The following is a 24,843-nucleotide window of genomic DNA, read 5'->3' on the forward strand; positions in this document are numbered from 1 at the left end:
AAAGCCCAGATCTCAGCATCATGCAAATATACCCATTTAACAAATCTGCACATGGACCCTCTGAATATAAACTAAAATTAACAATTAAATGAAACAAAACAAAAACCCAGAGGAAATGGCTCCATTAAAGTGAACGTTGATAAAAACTGCGAATAAAGGTTATCCTAACTTCTAAAAAAATAAAAATAAAAAAATAAAGTTTAGATCATGGACAGAGGCAGAAATGTTTTAAAGGAAAAGAAAAAAGTCATCTCATATGAATGAGCAAATAATGAGCACAAAGTTTCAAAATTTCTGGTGAGAGAAAAGACTTTATTGCTTTGTTTCTCAGCTGAGCTGTTCAGGGGCATTAATGTTTCTGTGACTTGGAAGCTGTACAGAGTTCTCGAAAGGACACGTCATAAACCCATCATTGTCTCCAAACTGACAAATCAACTTTTCAGGCAAGAATATGAGGAAACAATTTGAGGCTAGTGAGGATTTTAAAATAATATGAAAATAATATGACTCATAAGAACCAAAATAATGTTTAGAAACGGTGAAGAAATGGCTACCCAATACTATAAATGTTGCTGCTTGAAAAGTGATCTTTAAAAATTAATAAATTCTCCAAGGAAAACATGGAACTTTGAGTTGCAAAATAATTGAAAGAAGGTAATAGAACTAATGAAATCAGATTTTCCCTTGGGTTTGTAAGAGATGAGGACCTTTCCTAGTCTCACCCTTCTGGGTGAGGCCCATTATAGAAGAACCGATAGACTCCATGTTGTGTGACGTTGAGCGGCCTGGCTGAACACTTCTTCTATCCATTCCTGAACTCACAGGACTTTAAAGTTTAAACTTGAATAGCTATCAAACTTCCTTTGTAAAAACTAATCTTAGGCTGCTCAACCCTATAATTTTTTTTTTTTTTTTTTTGAGACGGAGTGTCCGGAGCCATAAGGCCCAGAATTAGCCGACCTCTGTTGCTTGATCTCTGCAAAGCGGAGACAAGATGGCACATTTCCGGGTTCTTTATTATAAACTGCTCCCACGCGCGCCTAGGCTTTTCCCGTGAGCGCCTAGGCTTTTCCCGCATGTGCCTAAAGCTTTTCCCGCGTGCGCGCCTAAGCTTTTCCCATGCGCGCCAACACGGCAAACATTTTCCCGCCCAGGAAGATATGCAGCCTATGGTGCAGACGCGATCCCACGCCCGGGAAAAGTACAAACCCACGGCCCATGCACGATTGTAATTTGAGAAAACCCGGCCCCCCCGTCACCGCCCTGGCCCAACCTCTTCCCCTGCCAGCCTATATAAAGCATGACCCTGCATTCAATAAACGAGACTTGATCAGGCTATTTGTCTTGTCTCCATTTCTCGTGTTTTCTTGTCTCCTCCATTCCCACTCCCCCTTCCAGGGCCCGTTCGACTGTCCTGCAGGTTGGGACACCTGGCGCCCGAACAGGGACCTGGACAGGGGGGAAGAAGTGAGGAAGAAGGCACTAAAGTCGGCCAAAAGTGAAAGTGGAAGAAAAATTCCTCTGGACGTCGCGGGAACCTGCCACGTTGGAACCAGAGGTAAGTAACAGTGCCTGATTATGGGACAAGAATTAAGCCAGCATCAAATTTATGTAGGACAGTTAAAAGAGGCTTTAAAAGCACGAGGAGTAAAGGTTAAAAGTAATGATTTGTTTAAATTTTTTGATTTTGTAAAGGATACCTGCCCTTGGTTTCCGCAAGAGGGAACCATTGACATAAAGAGATGGCGTAGGGTGGGAGATTGTTTTCAAGATTACTATAATACTTTTGGACCAGAAAAGGTTCCAGTGACAGCTTTTTCTTATTGGAACTTAATCAGAGATATAATAGATAAAAAAGAAAGAGAAAAAGATCCTGAGGTAATGGCAGTGGTTACTCAGACTGAGGAAATATTAAGAGGCAGCTCCCAAACCGACCTCAAAAAATCCACACCTAACAAAGAAATAGACCTTATATCGCTATAAAGTGACGAGGAAGAGGCTGGGGTCCCCTCAATAATAAATATAGGAACATCAAATAAGGAGAAGGCCAGAAAATACCCAGTTTTACCTACAACTAATGAAAGCAAAAGTAAAAATAACCTTAACCCTTCAGAAGTAAACTGGGATAATTTGGAGGAAGGGGCAGCAAAATATCATAATTCTGACTGGCCACAAACTCTTACTTATCCTCCTCCCTATAATAAGGCTTATGCCCCCACAGTTATGGCAGTAATAGACCCAAAAGAGGAGCTTAGAGAAAAGATTGCACAACTTGAAGAGCAAATAAAGCTCGAAGAACTACATCAGTCTTTAATCACTAGATTGCAGAAATTAAGGACAGGAAGTGAGAGCATTCAATACCCTAAAGGAATAGAGAAACACTCTCACCCTCAGAGACCTGGACCGCATGTCCCAAAAGGAAGGTTGCTTGGTAGTAGGGATAGGGAGGATTCCTCTCCTCGAGACGTTTTTCCAGTAACTGAAACTACAGATGCGCAGGGCCGAGCCTGGAGACACCACAATGGGTTTGAATTTACTTTAATAAAAGAACTAAAAACTGCTGTCTCGCAATACGGAGCTACTGCCCCGTACACCCCGGCCGAAAATTGGCTCACTCCCATAGATTGGAATACCTTAGTTAGAGCAGTTCTTTCCAGAGGCAACCATCTGATTTGGAAGTCAGAATTTTATGAAAATTGTAGAGATACGGCCAAGAGAAACCAACAAGCCGGAAATGGTTGGGATTTTGATATGCTAACTGGCTTGGGTAACTACACAGAAACCGATGCTCAGATGCAGTACGATCCCGGACTGTTTTCTCAAATCCAAACAGTGGCTACCAAAGCCTGGAGAAAATTCCCTGTTAAAGGGGATCCAGGAGCCTCACTCACGGGGGTCAAACAGGGGCCTGATGAGCCTTTTGCAGACTTTGTACATAGACTTTTAACCACGGCCAGCAGAATATTTGGAAATGCTGAGGCAGGCGTGGATTGTGTAAAACAGCTAGCTTATGAAAACACTAACCCGGCTTGTCAGGCAGCAACCAGACCTTATAGAAAGAAAACAGACTTAACAGGCTACATCCGCCTCTGTTCAGACATAGGGCCCTCATATCAACAGGGCTTGGCTATGGCTGCTGCCTTTAGTGGACAAACCGTAAAAGACTTCCTCGCTAGTAAAAATAAAAATAGCAAGGGGTGCTTTAAATGCGGAAAGATAGGACACTTCGCTAGAGATTGTAAGGGAGAGCTAGCTAAGACCTTAGAGGCAAAAGCTCCAGGCCTCTGCCCTAGGTGTAAAAGAGGAAAACATTGGGCCAACGAATGTAAATCTAAAATTGACAATCAAGGAAATCCCCTAACACCTCAACAGGGAAACGGATTGAGGGGCCAGCCCCAGGCCCCAAAACAAGCTTATGGGGCGGTCAGTTTTGTACCAACCAACCACAATCCATTTCACAACTTAGTGGAGCAACCCCAGGAAGTGCAAGATTGGACCTCTGTTCCACCTCCCACACAGTATTAACCCCTGAAATGGGACCACAGGCCCTAGGTATGGGTATATATGGGCCCCTACCCTCAAACATGTTTGGATTAATCCTAGGAAGAGGCAGGGTCACTATGAAAGGCCTACAGGTCTTTCTGGGAATAGTTGATAGTGATTATATAGGAGAAATCAAAATCATGGCCAAGGCTATTGACAACATCATTATCATTCCTCAAGGGGATAGAATAGCACAGTTACTCCTGTTACCATTGCTAAAAACAGCTAATAAAGTCCAATCGCCCCTAGGGGAAAGGGAGGATTCGGATCCTCAGACATCTACTGGGTACAGCCCATTACTAACCAAAAACCCTCTCTCACCTTATGGCTAGACGGAAAGTTGTTTACAGGACTGATAGACACAGGGGCTGATGTAACAATTATTAAACAACAAGATCGGCCCGCCAGTTGGCCCACTTCAGAGACCTTAACAAATTTACGAGGAATCGGGCAAAGTAATAACCCTAGACAAAGTTCCAAATATCTCACCTGGAGAGATCAAGAAAGTAATTCTGGTCTCATTAAGCCATTTGTTATCCCTGATTTGCCTGTTAACCTTTGGGGTAGAGATCTTCTCTCCCAAATGAGGGTCATGATGTGTAGTCCAAATGATATAGTTACTGCACAAATGTTGGCTCAGGGCTACCACCCTGGGAAAGGGTTAGGAAAAAGAGAAGATGGCATTTTACAGCCAATCCCAGCCGTAGGAAAATTAGATAAAAGGGGGCTTGGAAATTTTTAACCATGGCCATTGACATGCCTGCACCCCAGAAAAGTGCTGACCCAATCACTTGGAAGTCAGATGAACCCGTTTGGGTTGATAAATGGCCACTAACCAATGAGAAGCTTGCCGCTGCCCAACAGTTAGTGCAGAAACAATTAGAGGCAGGACACATTTCAGAAAGCAACTCTCCTTGGAACACCCCCATATTCGTCATAAAAAAGAAATCTGGAAAGTGGAGACTCTTACAAGATTTGAGGGCAGTAAATGCTACGATGGTCCTTATGGGCGCCTTACAGCCAGGGCTACCTTCTCCAGTTGCAATCCTTCAAAGATATTTTAAAATTATCATAGACCTTAACGATTGCTTTTTTACAATTCCCCTTCATCCTACTGATCAAAAACGATTCGCCTTTAGCTTACCATCTGTAAATTTTAGAGAACCAATGAAGAGATACCAATGGAAGGTGTTACCTCAAGGTATGGCCAACAGTCCCACCTTCTGTCAAAAATATGTGGCTACAGCCATACCCTCAGTTAGAGAGACATGGAAACAAATGTGTATTATACACTATATGGATGATATCCTAATAGCAGGAAAAATGGGAGAACAAGTTTTACAATGTTTTGCTCAACTCAAACAAAAACTAACCACAGCGGGGTTACAAATAGCTCCAGAAAAAATACAACTACAAGACCCTTACACATATTTAGGTTTTCAAATAAATGGACCTAAAATTACTAATCAAAAGGCAGTTATCCGTAAAGATAAGTTACAAACCCGCAATGATTTCCAAAAGCTCCTTGGAGACATAAATTGGCTTCGACCCACTTAAAACTCACCACGGGAGACTTAAAACCTTTATTCGACACCCTGAGAGGTGACCCCAACCCTAAGTCCCTTAGGTCGTTATCAAAAGAAGCTCTTTTATCACTTAATAGGGTAGAGACGGCCATTGCTGAACAATTTGTTACTAACATAGACTATTCACAGCCATTAACCTTTTTAATATTTAACACAACACTAACACCTACTGGTTTATTCTGGCAAAATAACCCTATTATGTGGGTCCATTTGCCTTCATCTCCCAAAAAGGTATTACTCCCCTATTATGATGCCATAGCAGATTTAATCATTTTAGGGAGAGACAATAGCAAAAAATATTTTGGAATTGAACCTTTTACAATCATACAACCTTATTCTAAGCCACAAATCCATTGGCTAATGCAAAACACTGAAACGTGGCTGATTGCTTGCGCCTCTTATGCCGGTAACTTAGATAACTATTACCCACCAAATAAGCTTATCCAATTTTGTAAACTACATGCTTTTGTCTTTCCTCATGTCATCAGTAAAACACCTTTAGACAATGCTTTATTAGTATTCACTGATGGGTCATCCACAGGAACTGCTGCATATACCTTTGCTGACACCACTGTTAAATTCAAAACCAGCCATACCTCAGCTCAGCTAGTAGAATTGCAGGCCCTAATTGCGGTGCTGTCAGCCTTCACTGATCAGGCTCTTAATATTTATAACGACAGTGCATACTTAGCTCACTCAATACCTTTACTTGAGACCGTAGCACAAATCAAACATGTGTCAGACACAGCCAATTTATTTTTACAATGCCAACAGTTAATGCATGACAGATCAACTCCCTTCTTTCTTGGACACATTAGAGCTCATTCAGAATTACCAGGACCTCTATCCCAGGGCAACCAACTGGCTGATATGGCAACCAAGACGGTAGCCATAGCTGCAAATACAAACCTAGCCCAAGCACAGGCTATTCATGCTTTACACCATCTTAATGCTCAAACTTTGAGACTGATGTTTAAAATAACTAGAGAACAAGCAAGACAGATAGTTAAACAATGTCAGACCTGTATAACATACCTGCCAGTCCCTCACTTAGGAATTAACCCAAGAGGACTAGTTCCCAACGTGATCTGGCAAATGGATGTCACCCATTATTCAGAATTCGGTAACTTAAAATACATCCATGTATGTATAGATACATTTAGTGGATTTATACTAGCCATCTTACAAACAGGAGAAGCTACCAAACATGTCATAGCTCATTTACTACACTCTTTTTCCATAGTTGGAAAGCCTAAACAACTAAAAACAGACAATGGTCCTGGCTATACATCCAAAGCCTTTCAAGACTTCTGCCTCAAATTAGAAATAAAACACATTACTGGAATTCCCTATAACCCTCAAGGACAAGGAATAGTTGAAAGAGCACACCTATCCTTAAAAACCACCATTGACAAAATAAAAAAGGGAGAATGGTACCCTACTAAGGGCACCCCTAGAAATATCCTTAGTCACACACTTTTTATTTTAAATTTTTTAAATTTAGATGATCTGAACAGATCAGCAGCCGATCGATTTTGGCATTCTGAATCAAAAAAACAATTTGCCATGGTTATGTGGAAAGACCCATTAGACAACACATGGCATGGTCCAGACCCAGGGTTAATCTGGGGAAGAGGCTCAGTTTGTGTTTTTTCCCAAACTCATGATGCAGCCAGATGGATACCAGAGCGACTGGTAAGACAGGTACCTAACAATAGCCAATCCAGGGAGTAATTTTCTCCCTGAGAGTACTCTTTTCCTCTATTGCAGAGATGAACTCCAACTACAAGCTCCTCTGGACCATGGTGCTGATTTGCCAAGCATTCCAGGTTCATGCCGGCTTCGGTAATCCCCATGAGGCCCGTAAATATATACGACAATGATACGGTAAGCCCTGTGATTGTTTGGGGGGATATGTGACCTCCCTTCCAAATACGTACATCTCAGCTGTGTCCTGCTCCACCTACACAGCATACCTGTCTAGTGACTCTCTTAAGTGGAGGTGTGTGTCAACCCCAAGATTATTTAGCAGAGGGGATACCACAACCTGCCCTTGTGACACATTTGAGACTGCTATGCATAGTTCCTGCTACACTACTTATCTAGAATGTACCTCTGGCGGTAAAACATACTATACTGCTATCTTAACAAGATCTAGAACCCCCACTATAGGGGCCATTAGTGTCCCTACAGTTGTAGGAAATATCAATAACCTTATATCAGCTGGCTGTGCTGGAATCGTAGGACAGCCTGTCTGCTGGAATATTCAGCCCCATCTTCATATCTCTGACAGAGGAGGACCACAAGACAAGGTCCGAGAAATTAGAGTAAACAAAAAACTTGAAGAGTTGCAAAGGTCCCTGTACCCGGAAATTCACTACCACCCCTTGGCCTTGCCCAAAGCCCAAGGGAAAGAGAAAATTGATGCCCAGACTTTTGACCTCCTCACTGCTACTCTTAATCTGCTCAATAATTCCAACTCTGGTTTAGCTAATGACTGTTGGCTGTGTTTACAATTAGGAGATCCCATTCCTCTTGCCATACCCAGCAATGACTTAACCTATACATCCAATACTTCCTGCACCATAATTCCTCCAAGTACAGCCCTTGGAATTCTATAACTCCCCTTGTATCTACTCCCCTTTCCTCAATAACACTTATGACATCGATGTAGGAATCAGTGAATTCAACAATTGTTCCACCACGACGAATATTTCCCAATCGCTGTGTGCCCCAAACAGTTCAGTTTTTATATGTGGCAATAATAGAGCCTATACCTATTTGCCCGTAAACTGGACAGGACGTTGTGTCCTAGCCACACTTTTGCCAGACATAGACATTATCCCTGGAGATGAACCCGTACCTATCCCAGTGATAGATCACTTTTTAGGAAGAAACAAAAGGGCAATACAATTTATCCCCTTACTTGCAGGATTAGGCATAACTACTGCCATAGCAACTGGGGCTACAGGCCTAGGGGTTTCTGTTACTCAATACACCAAATTGTCTCGCCAATTGATCTCAGATATGCAGGCCATCTCAAGTACTATACAAGATTTACAAGATCAGGTAGATTCTCTGGCAGAAGTAGTGCTCCAAAATAGAAGAGGCCTAGATTTACTAACTGCAGAACAGGGAGGCATCTGCTTGGCTTTACAGGAGAAGTGTTGTTTCTATGCCAACAAATCCAGGATCGTCAGAGATAAAATCAGGCGTCTACAAGAAGACCTAGAAAAACGACGAAAAGAAATAACCGATAACCCGTTTTGGACTGGGTTCCATGGACTCCTTCCCTATCTTATGCCATTCCTGGGCCCCCTGCTTTGCCTATTGCTCTTACTCTCTGTAGGACCTTTGGTCTTCAATAAGCTCATGACATTCCTTAAGCAACAAGTCGAGGCTATCCAAGTGAAGCCTATACAGGTCCATTATCATCGCCTAGAACAAGAAGATCACGGTGGTTCATACTCACACCCATTATGACCACCTTCCCTATGTGCTGAACTGGACAGCCAATGACGGGTAAACAGTATCATCTCTCACTAACCTAAGACAGGAGGGCCGTCATAAGCTACTGCCTAATCCCATGACGGGTACCAGTGATGAGATGCATTACTCCAACCTAAGACAGGTGCAGTTCCCAAGGGACAATTTTCTAGCCACAATTATATATAAAAAAAGGGGGACCTGTCCGGAGCCATGAGGCCGGGAATTAGCCGACCTCTGTTGCTTGATCTCCGCAAAGCGGAGACAAGATGGCACATTTCCGGGTTCTTTATTATAAACTGCTCCCGCGCGCCTAGGCTTTTCCCGCGCGCGCCTAGACTTTTCCCGTGTGCGCCTAGGCTTTTCCCGGGAGCGCCTAAAGCTTTTCCCACGCACGCGCCTAAACTGTTCCCGCGTGCGCCAACCTTTCTGCAGGCGTGCAAACATTTTCCCGCCCAGGAAGATATGCAGCCTACAGCGCAGGTGCGATCCCGCACCGGGAAAAGTACAAACCCACGGCGCATGCGCGATTGTAATTTGAGAAAACCCAGCCCCCCGCCCCCCGTCACCGCCCTGGCCAACCTCTTCCCCTGCCAGCCTATATAAGGCATGACCCTGCATTCAATAAACGAGACTTGATCAGGCTATTTGTCTTGTCTCCATTTCTCGTGTTTTCTTGTCTCCTCCATTCCCACTCCCCCTTCCAGGGCCCGTTCGACTGTCCTGCGGGTCGGGACAATGGAGTCTCGCTCTGTCGCCCAGGCGGGAGTGCAGTGGCCGGATCTCAGCTCACTGCAAGCTCCCCCTCCCGGGTTCACGCCATTCTCCTGCCTCAGCCTCCCGAGTAGCTGGGACTACAGGCACCCGCCACCTCGCCCGGCTAGTTTTTTGTATTTCTTTTAGTAGAGACGGGGTTTCACCATGTTCGCCAGGATGGTCTCGATTTCCTTACCTCATGATCCGCCCATCTCGGCCTCCCAAAGAGCTGGGATTACAGGCTTGAGCCACCGCGCCCGGCCAACCCTACTATTTTTTTACATTAATTATTAATTCCAGAAAAATTGATAATATAAAAAGATAAGAAATAATCTATATATTTTGCAACTGGAGATTGGTTAAAGCATGGTATTTCCAGAATGGTGAATACTATGATTATGTTCAGCACAGACCATAAACTTAAATGCCTACAGAGACTAGGTAGGTAACATAAATGAGTGTAGTGGACCTGTACTGGAACTCGGGAGCAACAGAGACTGAAGATTTGAAGGGTGGATACTTCATCTACAGAAAGCAGCAGCTATTTGATTCTAGTCAGTTGTTGGCCTTCTGGAAATGTGGGTGCAGTACTGTCAGACCTTCCTATTTTTAAAATACTTTTATTCTGAAATAATTTCAAATTTACAAAAAGTTGCAAAAATAAGACATAACAAAAGAATATCTATGCACCTTACCTACATTCTTTTATTTAATTTTGCAGTCCATTTGAATTCTCTCTGTACACATGTACATACACACACACACACACACACACAATTTTTTTCTGAACCATTTGAGGATATGTTAAATACATCATGGCTTTTTACTCCAAAATACTCCATTGTGTATTTCCTTTAACTAGAAACCTGAAACCTACTATTCTTGAGCTGGGACACCTCGAGTGGGATGAAGAGATGGCATGAGGAAGTCCTCTCCTCCTGGCCACTAAGGGACAGTCAATCAGGTGCTACCCCCAAACAGAGCTGTAACACTAAACAGAGGTTGAAAACCATTGCACTAGACAATTGTCATTTCACCCATAAAAATAATACCTCCAATATATGCATATTTATTTATAAATTAGATTTACGTACAAGTCTACTAACATATTATGTGTCTTATAAAACATATACTTAAAAAAGGATGAGATGAAATTGGATATCAATACAAATACAATATTGAAATTTTCTTCCTATACTCCAAGGGAACATCTTGCATTCTCTAAGGCATGTGCCTCCCAACCTTGGGGGCTATTGCTCTATACTGTGGGGGTTAAACAGGAAAAAGACCACCATGATTTCCAAATCTGAGTCTGGGTTCTGCTCCCTGAGGTATCTCCTTCACAGCAGCCCGATCTATCTATCACAACATACTACTTTTTTTTGCCTTCCTGGCACTTATCACCACTGGCAGTCATCTTGCTCATCTGTGCGTTCACTTGTCCAACACCTTTTTCCCCTGACTAGAATACAGCTTCCTGAGAGGCAGGATCTTGACCGACTTGTTCATTCCTAATTTCTCAGTATCTAGAACAAGGTATGGCACATAGTAGGTACTTGTTAGATACTTGTTAATAAAAGGAACTAAACATATCCCTAGTTCCTATCCGAGCTTTTTCCCCACTGTTTTGCCCTCCATTCTTCCAGCAGGCAACAGGACAAGTCCCCTGACCCCCTGCAGGAAGCTAACAATACCCTAGCCTACTTCTAAGCAAAACTTCACAGCTTCAAAGACCTTCCATGGAGGGGGATGGGCTGAGGACAATCTTGTTCTTCACATAAAACACGGGCCCACAATCTCAAATTTATAATTTACAAATATATATCCTTACAATATCTCTAAAGGCATTTATTTCTCTTAAAAATCATGTATTTGTAAGCTGAACTATCACTTTAACACAAAAGCTACCATTCTTGCTCATTGGAGTCAGGTTGCTCTTGGAGTTTCTGTCCTGGGAGGAAAAAGGGAAGGATGTAGGTACCTGATGGTTTTCCACACGTCAAAGCCATCCAGAGGCTTGGTGCCATTGGTGTGTCCCCCGGCCAGCTTCACTAGTGTTGGCAGCCAGTCAGAGATGTGGATGAGCTCCCGGTTCTTCACGCCCTTCTGCTTTAGCAAGGGGCTTGCCACAAAGCCCACGCCTCGGACGCCTCCTTCCCACAGGCTCCATTTTCTTCCTCGAAGGGGCCAGTTATTACCCCCTGCCAAAGTCTGCCCTCCGTTATCTGAAACACAGTTAGGTCTTGGCATGAGGATGATGTTAACTCTTAAATACATTTAAGAACAGAGACGGCCGGGCGCGGTGGCTCAAGCCTGTAATCCCAGCACTTTGGGAGGCCGAGACGGGTGGGTCACGAGGTCAGGAGATCGAGACCATCCTGGCTAACACGGTGAAACCCTGTCTCTACTAAAAAATACAAAAAATTAGCCGGGCGAGATGGCGGGTGCCTGTAGTCCCAGCTACTCGGGAGGCTGAGGCAGGAGAATGGCGTGAACCCAGGAGGTGGAGCTTGCAGTGAGCCGAGATCGCGCCACTGCACTCCAGCCTGGGCGACAGAGCGAGACACCGTCTCAAAAAAAAAAAAAAAGAACAGAGACTGTTTGTACATTGTTATTAAATGGTGCTTAAATAATAATAATAATAATAAAAAGAAAATTCCTGGCCTTTTCCCACCCTAAATTCCCTTTTCCCATTGACACTGCCTTTCACTACTCAGACATAACTAAGGCCCAGTGTGACATATATGTACCTTTAAATCCTCCATCGAGAGGGCCACTGGAAAACAAAGCAGACCCTTGATGATATGCACTTTGGAGAGATCCCTATGCTAAATAATCCACTAAACTTTAAATACACCTCTGTAACTTTGTATAGCATGGGAAAATGAGTCCATGGAAGCTGGGACCCTCCCCATACGTGAAGAGAAAACTAAGTGAATTTTACTTCGTGACTTAATGCTTCTTATAAGTGGGGAAAATAACTGACCTTTTTGTTTTCCTGTTGGAAAAAAAAATTCTACAATTTAAACTGGAAAATGAATTAACATTCCACTCCCTGGCAATAACATCTCTTTCTTAAGTGTGAAAGCTGAGTATTTCTCTAGTGGCTGATAAATGTTTCTGTAAACAGAGCATTGGATGGAAAAAATAATTGTGAAAAAAATTCTTCCCTTCTTGACAGGATAGTGAAATAAAGCTTCATTATGTACAATACCAAGAAAGAGAATCTTTCTCCTCCAAGACAACAGAGGGAATAGGGGATCTTGGCAAAGACAGGGTAGAAGTTACTAGAGTAACTGAAGTTAAGTATCTTCCCAGCCAGGTGAGGGCTCAGAGTTACACATTAAAGTGGACAGTAGAAAAGAAAAAGTACCATTTCTTATATACTGAGGTTATAGAATCATACAAACTCCCAAAGTTTCCACATATTTAGGTGACTTTAGAGACACATTTTAAATAACACATACTTTGCATTAAACTTAAAAAACAAACAAAAATATTACCCAAATGAGCCACATGAGGGCAGTATGACAGACCTCCTGCTGTATAGGATGTTACACATAAAAATTTATTAAGAAATTAGAGATCTATCAAAGCTACAGGATGCACCTGGGAGGAAAGAGAATGAAGGTTTGTTAAGCACTGACTGCACTAGGAATGACTGATTTTGCATTATCTCTCACAGCATCTGGAGTTGGCAGACCTGGAATAGAAGCCTGAGGCCAGACACTCACTAGCTGTGTGGCCAGGGGTGATATACCACCTCAGTTTCCTCATCTTCATGTGGAAATGACGATCCCTAATTGTTTTAGTCCATTTTGTGTTGCTATAACAGAATACTGAGGCTAGGTAATTTGTAAAGAAAAGAGGTTTATTTGGCTCACAATTCTGATGACTGATAAGTCCAAGCGCTGGGCAGTGGCATTAGTTGCTGGTGAGGGCTTTTGTGCTGCATCACAACATGGCAGAGAAGTGGAAGGAGAAGCAGGTGCAGGTAAAGAGGGACCAAAGAGGAGGAAGAACCTCACTTTATAACAACCCACTCTCCTGGGGACTAATCCATTCCCTTGAGAGTGAGAACTTACTCCTGGGAGACAGTATTGATCTATTCATGAGGAACCCACCCCCATGACCCAAACACTTCCTACTGGGCCCCACCTCCCAAGATGTACTGGCAATTAGACTTCCAGATGAGCTTTGATGGGAACAAACCACATCCAAACCATAGCACTACTTCATCTATTATGATGGAAGTGAAGTGACAATGCTTATGATCTTTCCTTGGCAGGGTACCTGACACAACCTAAGTGCTCAATAAATGGTAGCAACTGCTGTTGTTCTTAAAATTTACAGCAACCCAAATAGTTTAGTATGATAACCATTTTGTCACTGTTTTTAAAGGAGGTTTGAAAAAGTCAAACAGCGAATAGATGGCAATGCTAGGATTCCAACAAGGTCTGTGTGACACCCCAGGCCCCTGCCCCTGGAGCACCATGCTCCTGCTATCCCTAGTATAGAGTGGACTCACACAGGTAGGCCACAGAAACTTTCACTTCCTGATGAAAACCACAAGTACGGTCACCCTCAGCAAAGTGTACACTCTTCCTGTGAGTGTACATAGGAAGTTATTCCAAGGTGATGGTAATTCCTTTTAGAGAAACCTTAGCTGCTGGTAGGGAAGAAATTCAAGACTCTACTGCCAAAGAGACATTTGGTGGAGCCTTTAACACACCAGTTCTCAGTTCTTTTCTGTGCTTCTTGAAAGGGAGTAGAGAAGAGTCTTGAGTTAGATCAGGTGAGGAAACAATTCTTCAACACATGGGTCGGTGACAATCTCATCATTTGACATCACAGACTTATAAGAACCTTTCCTCAAACCTCCCCACAGCACTTCTTGACAAAAACTCAAGGCCCAAACATTCACTCAGGCCAGTTTTTGAAATACACATTCCATTTCATATTGAAGCTGAGCAGATCCGTATATTCAAAACAACAAAAGGTCACCATCAGTAGACAGAAGAAATTCCTCCATGTTCATGATACTGTACAGAGTAACAGTCACCCATAACCAATGTATCGAAACTTAGAAGAAGGTGCTGTTCGTGTGATACAAAAATACACTGGAAAGAAACGCCTACACTCTTCTCATGATATCAAGAAAGGCTGAGACAGAACGATTATTTCACTCTGTTGTCTGGATTGCTATAAGTGATGCTGGCTCAATACTTTAGAAGCCTGCTGTCTGTTTTAAATAGATACACTTCTCTGAGATATTATGTAGTGTCCTTCAGTTGCACATGTTTGTTAGTGCTCAACAGAAAGTACTGGATGAAGACGGTGGTGGAAATAAGAGTGGAGATGATGGCGACAAGGATGGCTGGATCTGGAATCTGATTCTAAGAGCGGCTCTTCAATCATGACTCAGATAGGAAAATTCTCTGGGTTGTACAGAGAATTTGGCCACTGTTGCTACTGTAGGAAAGGGAAGGTGTTTCCACATATCATTAGGGGAGGCCACGGATGTAGTGAGTGTGACTGTTTTTGCAATTAGCTCTCTGTGATGTTTTGCCATTAGCAATAAGCGATTCTATCAACAGCTATTTTTTTCAAGAGCACTCCAAAGAGAAAGCACTGTCAATGGACACATGTACAACTTCTCCAAGACTCTCCTGGCATAGCGCCAACCGCAGATGTGGCCTCAGGAGAAGGGCAGTTCAACCTCGCCTGTCCTTGTACCCCTACAGATGGCACTTGGCCAATGGTTGCCACTTATCAGCAACGGGGCAGAATCCACTGAGTTAGGCCATTAGTTGGTTAGCTATATGAGAAATCAGGTGAGGTCCATAAGTTCTAGTTCAGTCTCCTGGGCATTTCAAAGAGTTCCACATAAAACTGGTCGGAGTAGCAACAAGAATAAAATAAGCTCTTTTACAACAAGGTGGAAAAGGGAGTTTCCCATATTGCTCACTGAAGTTTAACAGAAATTAGAATTTAAAAAGACAATGGAACCATCAGCATTTCAAAGATGTTTCTTCTTGTTTTCCCTTCCAGTTTTATTTTTCAGCAAAAGTTAATTTCTTTCTTGTTAAGAATTCATTTTCAAGAGAAATTTTTGTTTCATTTCCTGACTGACATATGAAAAAACTTCCAAATCAAAATAAGATGACGCCGGCTCCTAAAGGAAGCAAAGAAACGTTTTTTCAGGGAGATGGTTTTGCAGCAATGTTTTGGCACAGGGAAAATCTAATTATAAGGCCTTTGCTGTATAAAAAAGAAATGTCAAAATAAGACAAACATTACCATATACAGACCGTAAATCTCACTTTATTATTCATTATTGAACAAAAATAACTGTCAAAAAGTCATGGAAAAACATTGGTTTGCCAAAGATCTGAGCAAAAACATTAAGTATATGACAATGAAGCCTCATCCATATCCAGCTGATAAAAATCAAGATGAAACCATGACAACAGCATTAATTTTTAGGACTACTCCCCAAACAATTTAATGTGTGGCTTGGCCGTGGACGGCTGCCCCGAAACATCATCTCCACCCCACCATCCCTGTGGATGCTTCAGCCAGGGCTTAACCTAGCCATCCTTCCCACCCTGACTCAAAGATCACAAAAGGAAAAGCAAGGAAGGCTCTAGCAGCCAGCCTCATACCAGGCCTGGACATCTCTCTGAACACAGCCCTGATGCAAGGGTGACTGACAGATAAGTAGGCAACATCATTTCAAAAATGGAGAGGTCTCTTTGTCCCATAAAAGTATCTGTTTGTTGATGGTTGATTCTTTGGATTTTTTAAAATTACTGAGATGCAAACTGGAGTGCTAATATATGTCTTGGTAGTCATCTAAAGGATTCAGTAAATTCAATCTTCTCCTGCTAAAAGATTTTGGAGAAGATATTCAAATTACATTCTGATATTCTCAAATCTTCTTCTTTTTTTTTTTTTTTTTTTTTTTTTGAGACAGGGTCTCACTCTGCCAACCAGGATGGAGTGCAGTGGCACGATCACAGCTCACTGCAGCCTCGATCTCCTGGGCTCAATCAATCCTCCCACCTCAGCCTCTCAAGTAGCTACGACTACAAGTGTGTACCACCACGCTTGGCTACTCTTTCCCTGTTGCACTACATTGAATCATTTCTGACAGAATGTGCATTTGGTTCTGCCAAATTTATCTTTAAAATAGTTTTCCAATCATCCCCCCTTCTACAGCCCATTGCCTTGGGTCAAGCACTCCTCTATCTGGGCTCCTGGGCTAATTTATATACTGCTTCAAGTTGCCACCAGAGGTGTTTGTAAAACCCAAAATCAATCAGGCCACATGCATGTTTAAAGACCTGATTGCTTTCCAATCAGGAAAAAGTTCCAACTTCCAGCCCACATATAGAATCCCTCAGATCTGGCCCCAACCTCCTTTTTGGGCATCAACTCCTGTCCTCCCCCATAAAAAGTGCCCTGAGCTTCAGTCACGTCGAACTTCTCCCTGTTGTTAGAATATATCATGCCCTTTCATCCTAATTTTGCCTTTGCACCTGCTGGCTTTCTTGCCTACAACGCCATGGGTTAAAGATCACATCTTCTGTGAACCTGCCACTTAGTGCCCTAGATGGTCTTCATCTCTGCTCTGTATTTCCCCTATATTTTATATGCACATTTTCTACTATACTTAGCTCTGTCTATTGTTAAACAGTTGTTCATGGCTTTGTCTTCCCCACGAACTCTGCTCCTCAAGAGCAAAAGTTTCTTATTGTTTGTATTTCCAAGACCTAGCACAGGACCTGCCAGAGAGAAGGGCTCGATGACTTGGAGGAACGAATAAATGGGGAAAAGGCCACTCACCAAAAATAGAGGTTAAAGGCACTAAACATTAACTTTGGTCACTGCACTGTTTTTTCTAAGCCTTTGTTCAGCTACTCTGTGACCTTGCCTTTTCACTGGCCATTCTACATACTGCTGTGTAATCTATAGGAACTGGCAAGGGGTGCTCTTGGACTCCAGTGAGGATTTAAGTAAATCAAACCCATAAATATCAGATTTGTTTATCTAATCTGGTTCCTGGTCAGCTATGTTGGAGTCTAAGAGGGTTGATTAGGAGCATTTCATGAAGCATCAGTCCTGGCCTGGAAGAAAGAACTCACTCATTCCTTTAATACATCTTTCTTGAGTGCTGCCATGTTCCACAGACCACTCCAGATCTGGGAAAAGGGCAGCAAACATGATGGACAAGGTCCTGTCCCTCATGGAGTAAGTGAGAAAAAGAGATAAGATCTCTCCATTCATGGTAGGCAATGACTGGGCTTTGTGGAGGAGCTGAAACCATAAGGACAGGACAGAGCCAGCCAAGTGACCATCAGAGAGATGAGAGCCCAGGCACAGGGAGCAGGAGGCCGTATGCAATCACACATTGGAGACTAGGATGTCTGTGTCAAGGCTGCTCCTTAATTAAAGACTAATTATACTATTAGGTATACTCTGTTGCCAGAAGTTAAGGAAAACTTGAGCTAAATGATGACTAGATATAAACAAAAAGGTATAGGTCTAGGTGTTTTATGACCATCATCACTTTCCCCTATTACCCCTACTGCCCCATGTCTAATTTCACTGAAATGCAGGGAACTGAGAGGAGCTAAGTACTGTGAGTTTGGGCAAGTACTCAATCTCTGAGCTTAAGTTTCCTCATTTGAGAAATGAGGATAACAAAATACCCACCTTAATATTGTGCCTGACATAGAAGCAGTGCTAAATAATATTAGCTATTTTTATTTATGCCAGTCATCAGCACCAGCAAAGTACACAGAACAGAACAGGCTCCTATCTGGATATTTATTAAACATATATTAGATTTAAGTATTATAGACACACTCCAAAACATCATGTTTTCATAAGATGAAAGTATTCTAAGAATAGTGTCCTCCTAGATTGCATTCTCTATTCTTTTTTTTTTTGAGACGGTGTCTTGCTCTGTCACCCAGGCTGGAGTGCAGTGGTGCAATCTTGGCTCACTGCAACCTCTGCCTCCAGGGTTCAAGCGATTCTCATGCCTCAGCCTCATGAGTAGCTGGGACTACAGGCACCCACCACCATGCCCGGCTAATTTCTGTATTTTTAGTAAAGACAGGGTTTTGCCATGTTGGCCAGGTTGGTCTTGAACTCCAGACCTCAGGTGATCCATCCACCTCTGCCTCTCATAGTGCTGGGATTACAGGCATGAGCCACCACGCCCAGCCTGCATTCTCTGTTCTATAGGTAATTTCTTGAGAAGTGCAACAACACAATGAATTGTGAGGGGTGTTGTTACTATCAGGGAAGAGCCAGGATAACGCCTTTCTGTTCCCACGAGTTTAAATAAAGGACATCAATTATCAAAGAAAAAAACACTATAACAATGGCCTGAGATTCGAATTAAACACCAGAAACTGAAGATTTGTTCAAATACACATTTGATTATTTGTAGGGGTTTAAAATGGTTTGCAGCATTCAGGGTAGATAAGTGCTCTGACCACCAGCTCAGACACTAACCAGGCTTTACATCTGGACTAAGAGCACCAGCAAGGAGAATGTCCAGCTGGGCTAGCAAGAGGAGGATTCTGGTGGAGTGCAACTGGCAGCCAGGCACCAAATAACCAACTGATATGGTTTGGCTGGGTCCCTACCCAAATCTCATCTTGAATTGTAGCTCCCATAATTCCCATGTGTTGTAGTAGGGACCCAGTGGGAGATAACTGAATCACAGGGGCAGATTCCCCTACACTGTTCTCGTGGTGGTGAATAAGCCTCACAAGATCTGATGATTATATAAGGGGTTTCCCCTTTCACCTGGCTCTCATTTTGCTTTTGCCTGCTGCCATAAAACAAGACATGAGCCAAGGAGTGCAAACAGCCTCTAGAAGCTAGAAAGGCAAGGAAATGGATTTGCTAGACAGGCAAGGAAATGGAACTTCCAGAAGGGAATGCAGCCCTCACCTTCCACCGTAATTGTGAGGTCTCCCAAGCCACGTGGAACTGTGAGTCCATTAAATCTTTTTCTTTATAAATTACCCAGTCTTGGGTGTGTCTTTATCAGCAGTGTGAAAATGGACTAATACACTGATGTAGCCACCAAAAGATTCAGATTTAAAAGAAGATGGATGCAGGGAAAGGGCAAAATCAGGCATGAATGAGAATTAAAAAGAAAAATGTTATAAAAGGTTGTAGTAAAATATTTCCTCACTTTAATGAGGCTAATGCCATTTCTTATAATGCTAAGATACCAATGGGGTTTCATCCCTCCTTTAACATTTATTAAGGATGAAAAGATTCCAAAGTCTGTTGAAAGATTGAAAATGTTTGTTCTCTACAAGTTATGGAACTGGAAACTGGAAAACAGTGTCCTAATTTATTACTTACTGGCAAGCAAACAACTTAACTTTTTCCTGTAATTTAAAACATAAGTAGTCACAGATCTTGGAGATCTTTAGATGAAAGTTGTAAGGTAAGTACAAAATGTTGAGGTGCTCTCACTTAGGAGGTATGGGTAATGCTAGGTTTAATCTTCATATTCAGAATCCCCGACAAGTAGCACAGAAGACCCATGTTTGACGTATTAAGCGAGTAAAAGTACCAAATGTTTGTTCTGTCTTTTTAAACAACTAAAACCCTGTTTGTTTTTCCTATTGTTTAATTTTTAGGAATGTTTGATATTTTTTACTAATGGATTTCTGGGCAAACTAATTTTTTGGCACCCTTGCAGAGTATTACAGTTTACTCACACATTATTCGGCTCCCCTTTCAGACCTAAACCCACTGAACGTGGCCAGATGATTTTGACTAGACAGCTATTTATCCTTCAGTAATGCCACTAGAGAAGTAATGGATGCGAAAAGTACCACACAAGTGCTGGAGAGTCTGGCAAGTTCAAGGGCAGCAGGAGAAAAGTGAAAATACCATCAAGACACAGGAACAAACGGAATTGTGGTTTCAAAAGAACAGGTGTACTAACAACTTGCGCGGTGAGAAAGATGGAAATTGAAGTCGATGTGTTTTCAGAGAGTGTTAAGCCAGAGAAAGCTAGCACATTCTATTTGGGTGGATATCAACTATTTCAATTTGTCTTTATGATTCCAAGTATATAATTCAAGTTAAGTGTTCTCAATTTTTATCTTTGGAGCAGAAACAACATTTTACTGAATCTCTACTTCTTAAGTAGTAAGATATGCCTTTAAGGTTACTCAGAAAAATCAATAAACCAAACTGAGTGGACAGAGAGTTTCATTTCCCGAGAGTTCTCTGAAGTTTTGCCAGATTCTAAAGGATCTCACTGGTGTTTGGGTGTTTAATGCAGAGAGAGGCAAACAAAAGTCACGAGAACACTGATGAGCACAATCCTCCCTGAAGAATAACTGGAGAGTAAAACATCTAATGGCAGAAACAAAAATAACTCAATACATCCAAACATGAAGCAGTCTGTTTAAAGAATTTTGAATATTGAATGCATACTTAATAAATCAATAATAACAAGATCCCCTACGGATCTGCAGATGGCACTTGCTCCAAAGACAAAGTAAAATAAACTCTGTGAGCTCCCAGAGTCCTGGGCAGCAGCCCACCTCTGACCAGGCCATGCACAGTGGGAGTGAAGGCAGAATCCAGGTGATTGACACTGGACATCCCAAACAGATAAGGAGGCCGCTCAGGAGGCAAGAACGTGGAAAGCAGCCTGGCGCTCCATGCCTAATGAGAGGCAAATGGCTAACAGGAGGCCTTGCAGCAGGAGACAAAGGGAGGAACAGTCAAGGGCCAGGATGAAAAACCAAACCAATCAATCAACCAAATCAAAACAAATGCTCCTGAGTTACCACAATAGGCACCACAAAGCCCATGAAATTAGAGACTAACTCAGGGCCTATTCAGTCTCAGACACAATTCTAGCAATATTGTGGCGTCTAGTGTCCTAATTTTACAGCAGGCTAGAATCTGCAAGTCAGGAAGATGCATACTGCTGGACATAATCTTTGTAGAAGGAGGAAAGGAGAAGAAAAATATAAATTGTAAAAGTAGACCACAAACCAAAGTGTCTTTACCTATTTCTCCGACATTGAATGACCCACACTGATGTATCTTGAAGACGCCACTGAAAGATGCATAATACAATAAAAAAATTAAAATGATGACCCTACATCATTAAGACAGTGAGAGACTCATGGCATAATTAAGGATGGTTTAGACCTAGCAAAAAGGTTTATATCCCATATTCCTGTCACTAATCCTATCTGTCTACAGCAATACAATGTGCCTGCCTTCACGTGATACCTTGCAAAGGTCACAACGATAAGCACATGAAAACTTTCACTATCCTGGCATAAAGTTAGGCATACAGACTGAAAACAGAGAGAATGATTACAGGCTAAGCAGTATGCCTCATGTGCCTTGCACCTCCACTGGAATGATGCTTCCAAAGAGTAAGTAACAGCTTTTCTCATTCCTAGTAATTCTGTCACCCTGTGACCCTCCACCCAGGAAGCAGGCAGGGAGGTCCATGTCTGGGCTCTGGAAATGGATAGTCAGCAGGTGGATGAGCTAATAGGTTTAGCTTAAGCAATCACTCAGAGTCAGGGGAAGACAGAGGACTGGAAACGAAGCTAAAGGACATGGCTGTGACCTTAAGCACACATCTTGGGCTCTGCCCCCAGGACTGGATCTAGTGTAGAAGAAATAATGGATGTAGGGATACAAGAATGGAAAGAACCATGCCTCATCCCCTGGAGGAGCCTGGGGGCAGATGAGAGGACAGCAAGACTCCCTGCAGTTCCTGTGTCCAGTATAGTGTGGCAGCAGCAGATGATAATGGTTGCATAAGGTGATGGAAGGAAGGCTAGGAGGCTTCTCACACCACAGTGAGGAAGGGGTTGCAGCTCCACTGATGAATGTTTTGGATTTGCTGTTGAGAAGAGCACAAATGTGGCACAGAGATGGTCCAAAGAGTCTCCGCAGGCAAGGAGGTTGCAGCATGATGTAGATGGATGGTATCAAAAGGCCAGACAGGAACAGGAATGTTTCTGCAGAGGCTTGTGCAAGGATGACTATGGACCACACACTTCCTTCAGCTCCAATGCATTGGCTCCCTGGAGGGAAGCCAGGATGAGATCATGAATTAACTGAGATGATTTGAATTGACTGTAACCAGGTTTCCTCCACCCAGCAGAATAGGGACCCCAGCGGTACTGAGTTCAGTGACAGGGTAAAAAAGAAGTAAGTTATATGATTTGCATATCTAAGTTTGTGCACTGAAATTTGTGATTACTGTGCATATGTGTGAGCACTATGGCTGGATGTCCTGGATTTGATAGATATAATAATTGTGTTAGGTTATTTTGTAGGTGAAATAGAAGTTAAATCCATTTTTATTGTTTTGGTTATTTTTAAGCAGTAATATGGACTCATTCCAAGACTTTACATTTTTGTGTAATAGCAACTATAATGATAGGAAAAGTACTGAAATCAGAAGAAAGTTTGTTTCTATAACATGCCTCTCAAGCTTTTCAAATCTAACACCCCCACCCTTTTCATAATAAATATTTTATAATGCTCCTTTGTCCTGAAATGGAATTTATACACAATACTGTAACTACACGTCTAATTAAAAAAAAACTATCAGTGTAATACAGAGTAGAAAAAGCCGATTAATAATAGCATGTACTTCATAGGAAAATGTGCAGGCTCAATCCCAAAAGACATAGCAAAGTGGTTAGATGATTGCATACAGTTATAGATGAAATAAATTTGGACTTAAGGCCATTCGATACTAGAAATACAAAAAAAAAAAAAAAAGAGCAGGGATAAATGCTAGGATAAAGATTAGAATATTAATTATATATTAAAACCACACAAAATTACTTTGTGTTTATGTGTAAAACAGACTTAGGTTCTGGTCTCAGAAAATTATAAACAGGCTTTTAATCTTCATGACCAACCAGCAGGGTATTTTGTAAGTTGTACAGGACTTGGGACAATTCCTTACTGTGTGGGGTCATTAGGGGCATTGCATCCTGGGCCCCCTACTCACTAAGTATCAGTAACACTCAAGTGAATTTCTAAAATACTCTCAGTAAAAACCACTGCCCTATACAATGGCAGGATTGGGACATATGGCCAGTGATAGGTAGTGACCTCTCTTTCAAGAGGCTTCACAGGTTAGCACTCATTACCTTGTGAATTTAACACAGTTTGGGGTCTGGCCTAAACCTCTGTAAGCTTACAAATAATTCTGTCAGCATATGGAAAGAGGTTCCACTTCTTAGAAGCAGAATCACTGTAAATGATATATATATAATCACAAAGTCAATTAATTGATTTACAAAGTAAATTTATCACAGTGACTGGCATGTTTATGGCCCATGTGAGTGGCATAAATGTATGGGAAATCAAGTTAAAATCAGACCTCCTGGCGAATAAGGACTCAGATATAATATTTGTATTTTTGTAATATGTGAAATCTCATAATAATTTTTCAGATCTAAAATATATTCTATAAATATAATAAAATACTTATATTTACTATATTCAAAAAATGCACTGAAAGAAAGCTGCTTTAATGAGAAAATTCACCAATTTTCAAACATTTTTTTCTAGCAACTAAGACTTTAAAAATGATGAATCTAAAGTTCATTCAGGAAAAAATAGATAACCTACATGCCCTACATTTATTAAAGACATTGAAATTAGTAATTAAAATTCTTCCCACAAGCCAGGTGCGGTGGCTGATGCCTGTAATCCCAGCACTTTGGGAGGCTGAGGTGGGTTGATCACGTGAGGCCAGGAGTTCGAGACCAGCCTGGCCAACATGGAGAAACCCCCATCTCTACTAAAAATACAAAAATCAGCCAGGTGTGGTGGAAGGCGCCTATAATCCCAGCTACTTGGGAGGTTGAGGCAGGAGAATCATTTGAACCCGGGAGACAAGGGTTGCAGTGAGCCGAGACTGCGCCACTGCACTCCAGCCTGGGTGACAGAGTAAGATTCTGTTTCAAAGAAACAAAACAAAACAAAACCTTCCCACCAAGAAAATTTCAGGCCCAAATGCCTTCATTGGCAAATTCTACCAAACTTTTAAGAAAGGAATAATACTAGTTCTATACAAACTCTTTCAAAAAGTAGATAGGAATCCTGTATTTCACAACTTATTCTATGAGGCCAGCATTACTCTGACAGCAAAATGAAACAAAGACATTACAGAAAAAGAAAACTACAATGAACATAGGTGTAAAAATCCTTAACAATATTTAGGAAATCAAATCTAGCTTTATATAAAAAGATAATTAGTTTTCTATTGTTCTAATTTTCTATTACCACATACTTAGCAGTTTAAACAATACACATTTATTATTGTACAGTTCTACAGGCTGTACAATCCATTCAGCTGCTGAGGCCTGTACAAGTCTGACACAGGTCTCACTGGGCTAATATCAAGGTGTTGAGAGGGCTGCAT

The 24,843-nt window shown here is 41.9% G+C and overlaps 1 protein-coding gene across 1 annotated transcript in view; it reads right to left on the bottom strand.

Moving 5' to 3' along the window:
• The window catches only part of ARSB (arylsulfatase B), a 223,501-nt gene that overhangs the window by 108,597 nt on the left and 90,061 nt on the right, over positions 1 to 24,843 (bottom strand). The window contains exon 5 of the mRNA XM_023214928.3: positions 11,353 to 11,596. Coding sequence (XP_023070696.2) covers positions 11,353 to 11,596 — 244 coding nt within the window. The remainder of the gene's footprint in view (positions 1 to 11,352; positions 11,597 to 24,843) is intronic.

The sequence above is a fragment of the Piliocolobus tephrosceles genome, chromosome 4 (genome assembly GCF_002776525.5).
Source record: "Piliocolobus tephrosceles isolate RC106 chromosome 4, ASM277652v3, whole genome shotgun sequence".
NCBI lineage: Eukaryota > Metazoa > Chordata > Mammalia > Primates > Cercopithecidae > Piliocolobus > Piliocolobus tephrosceles.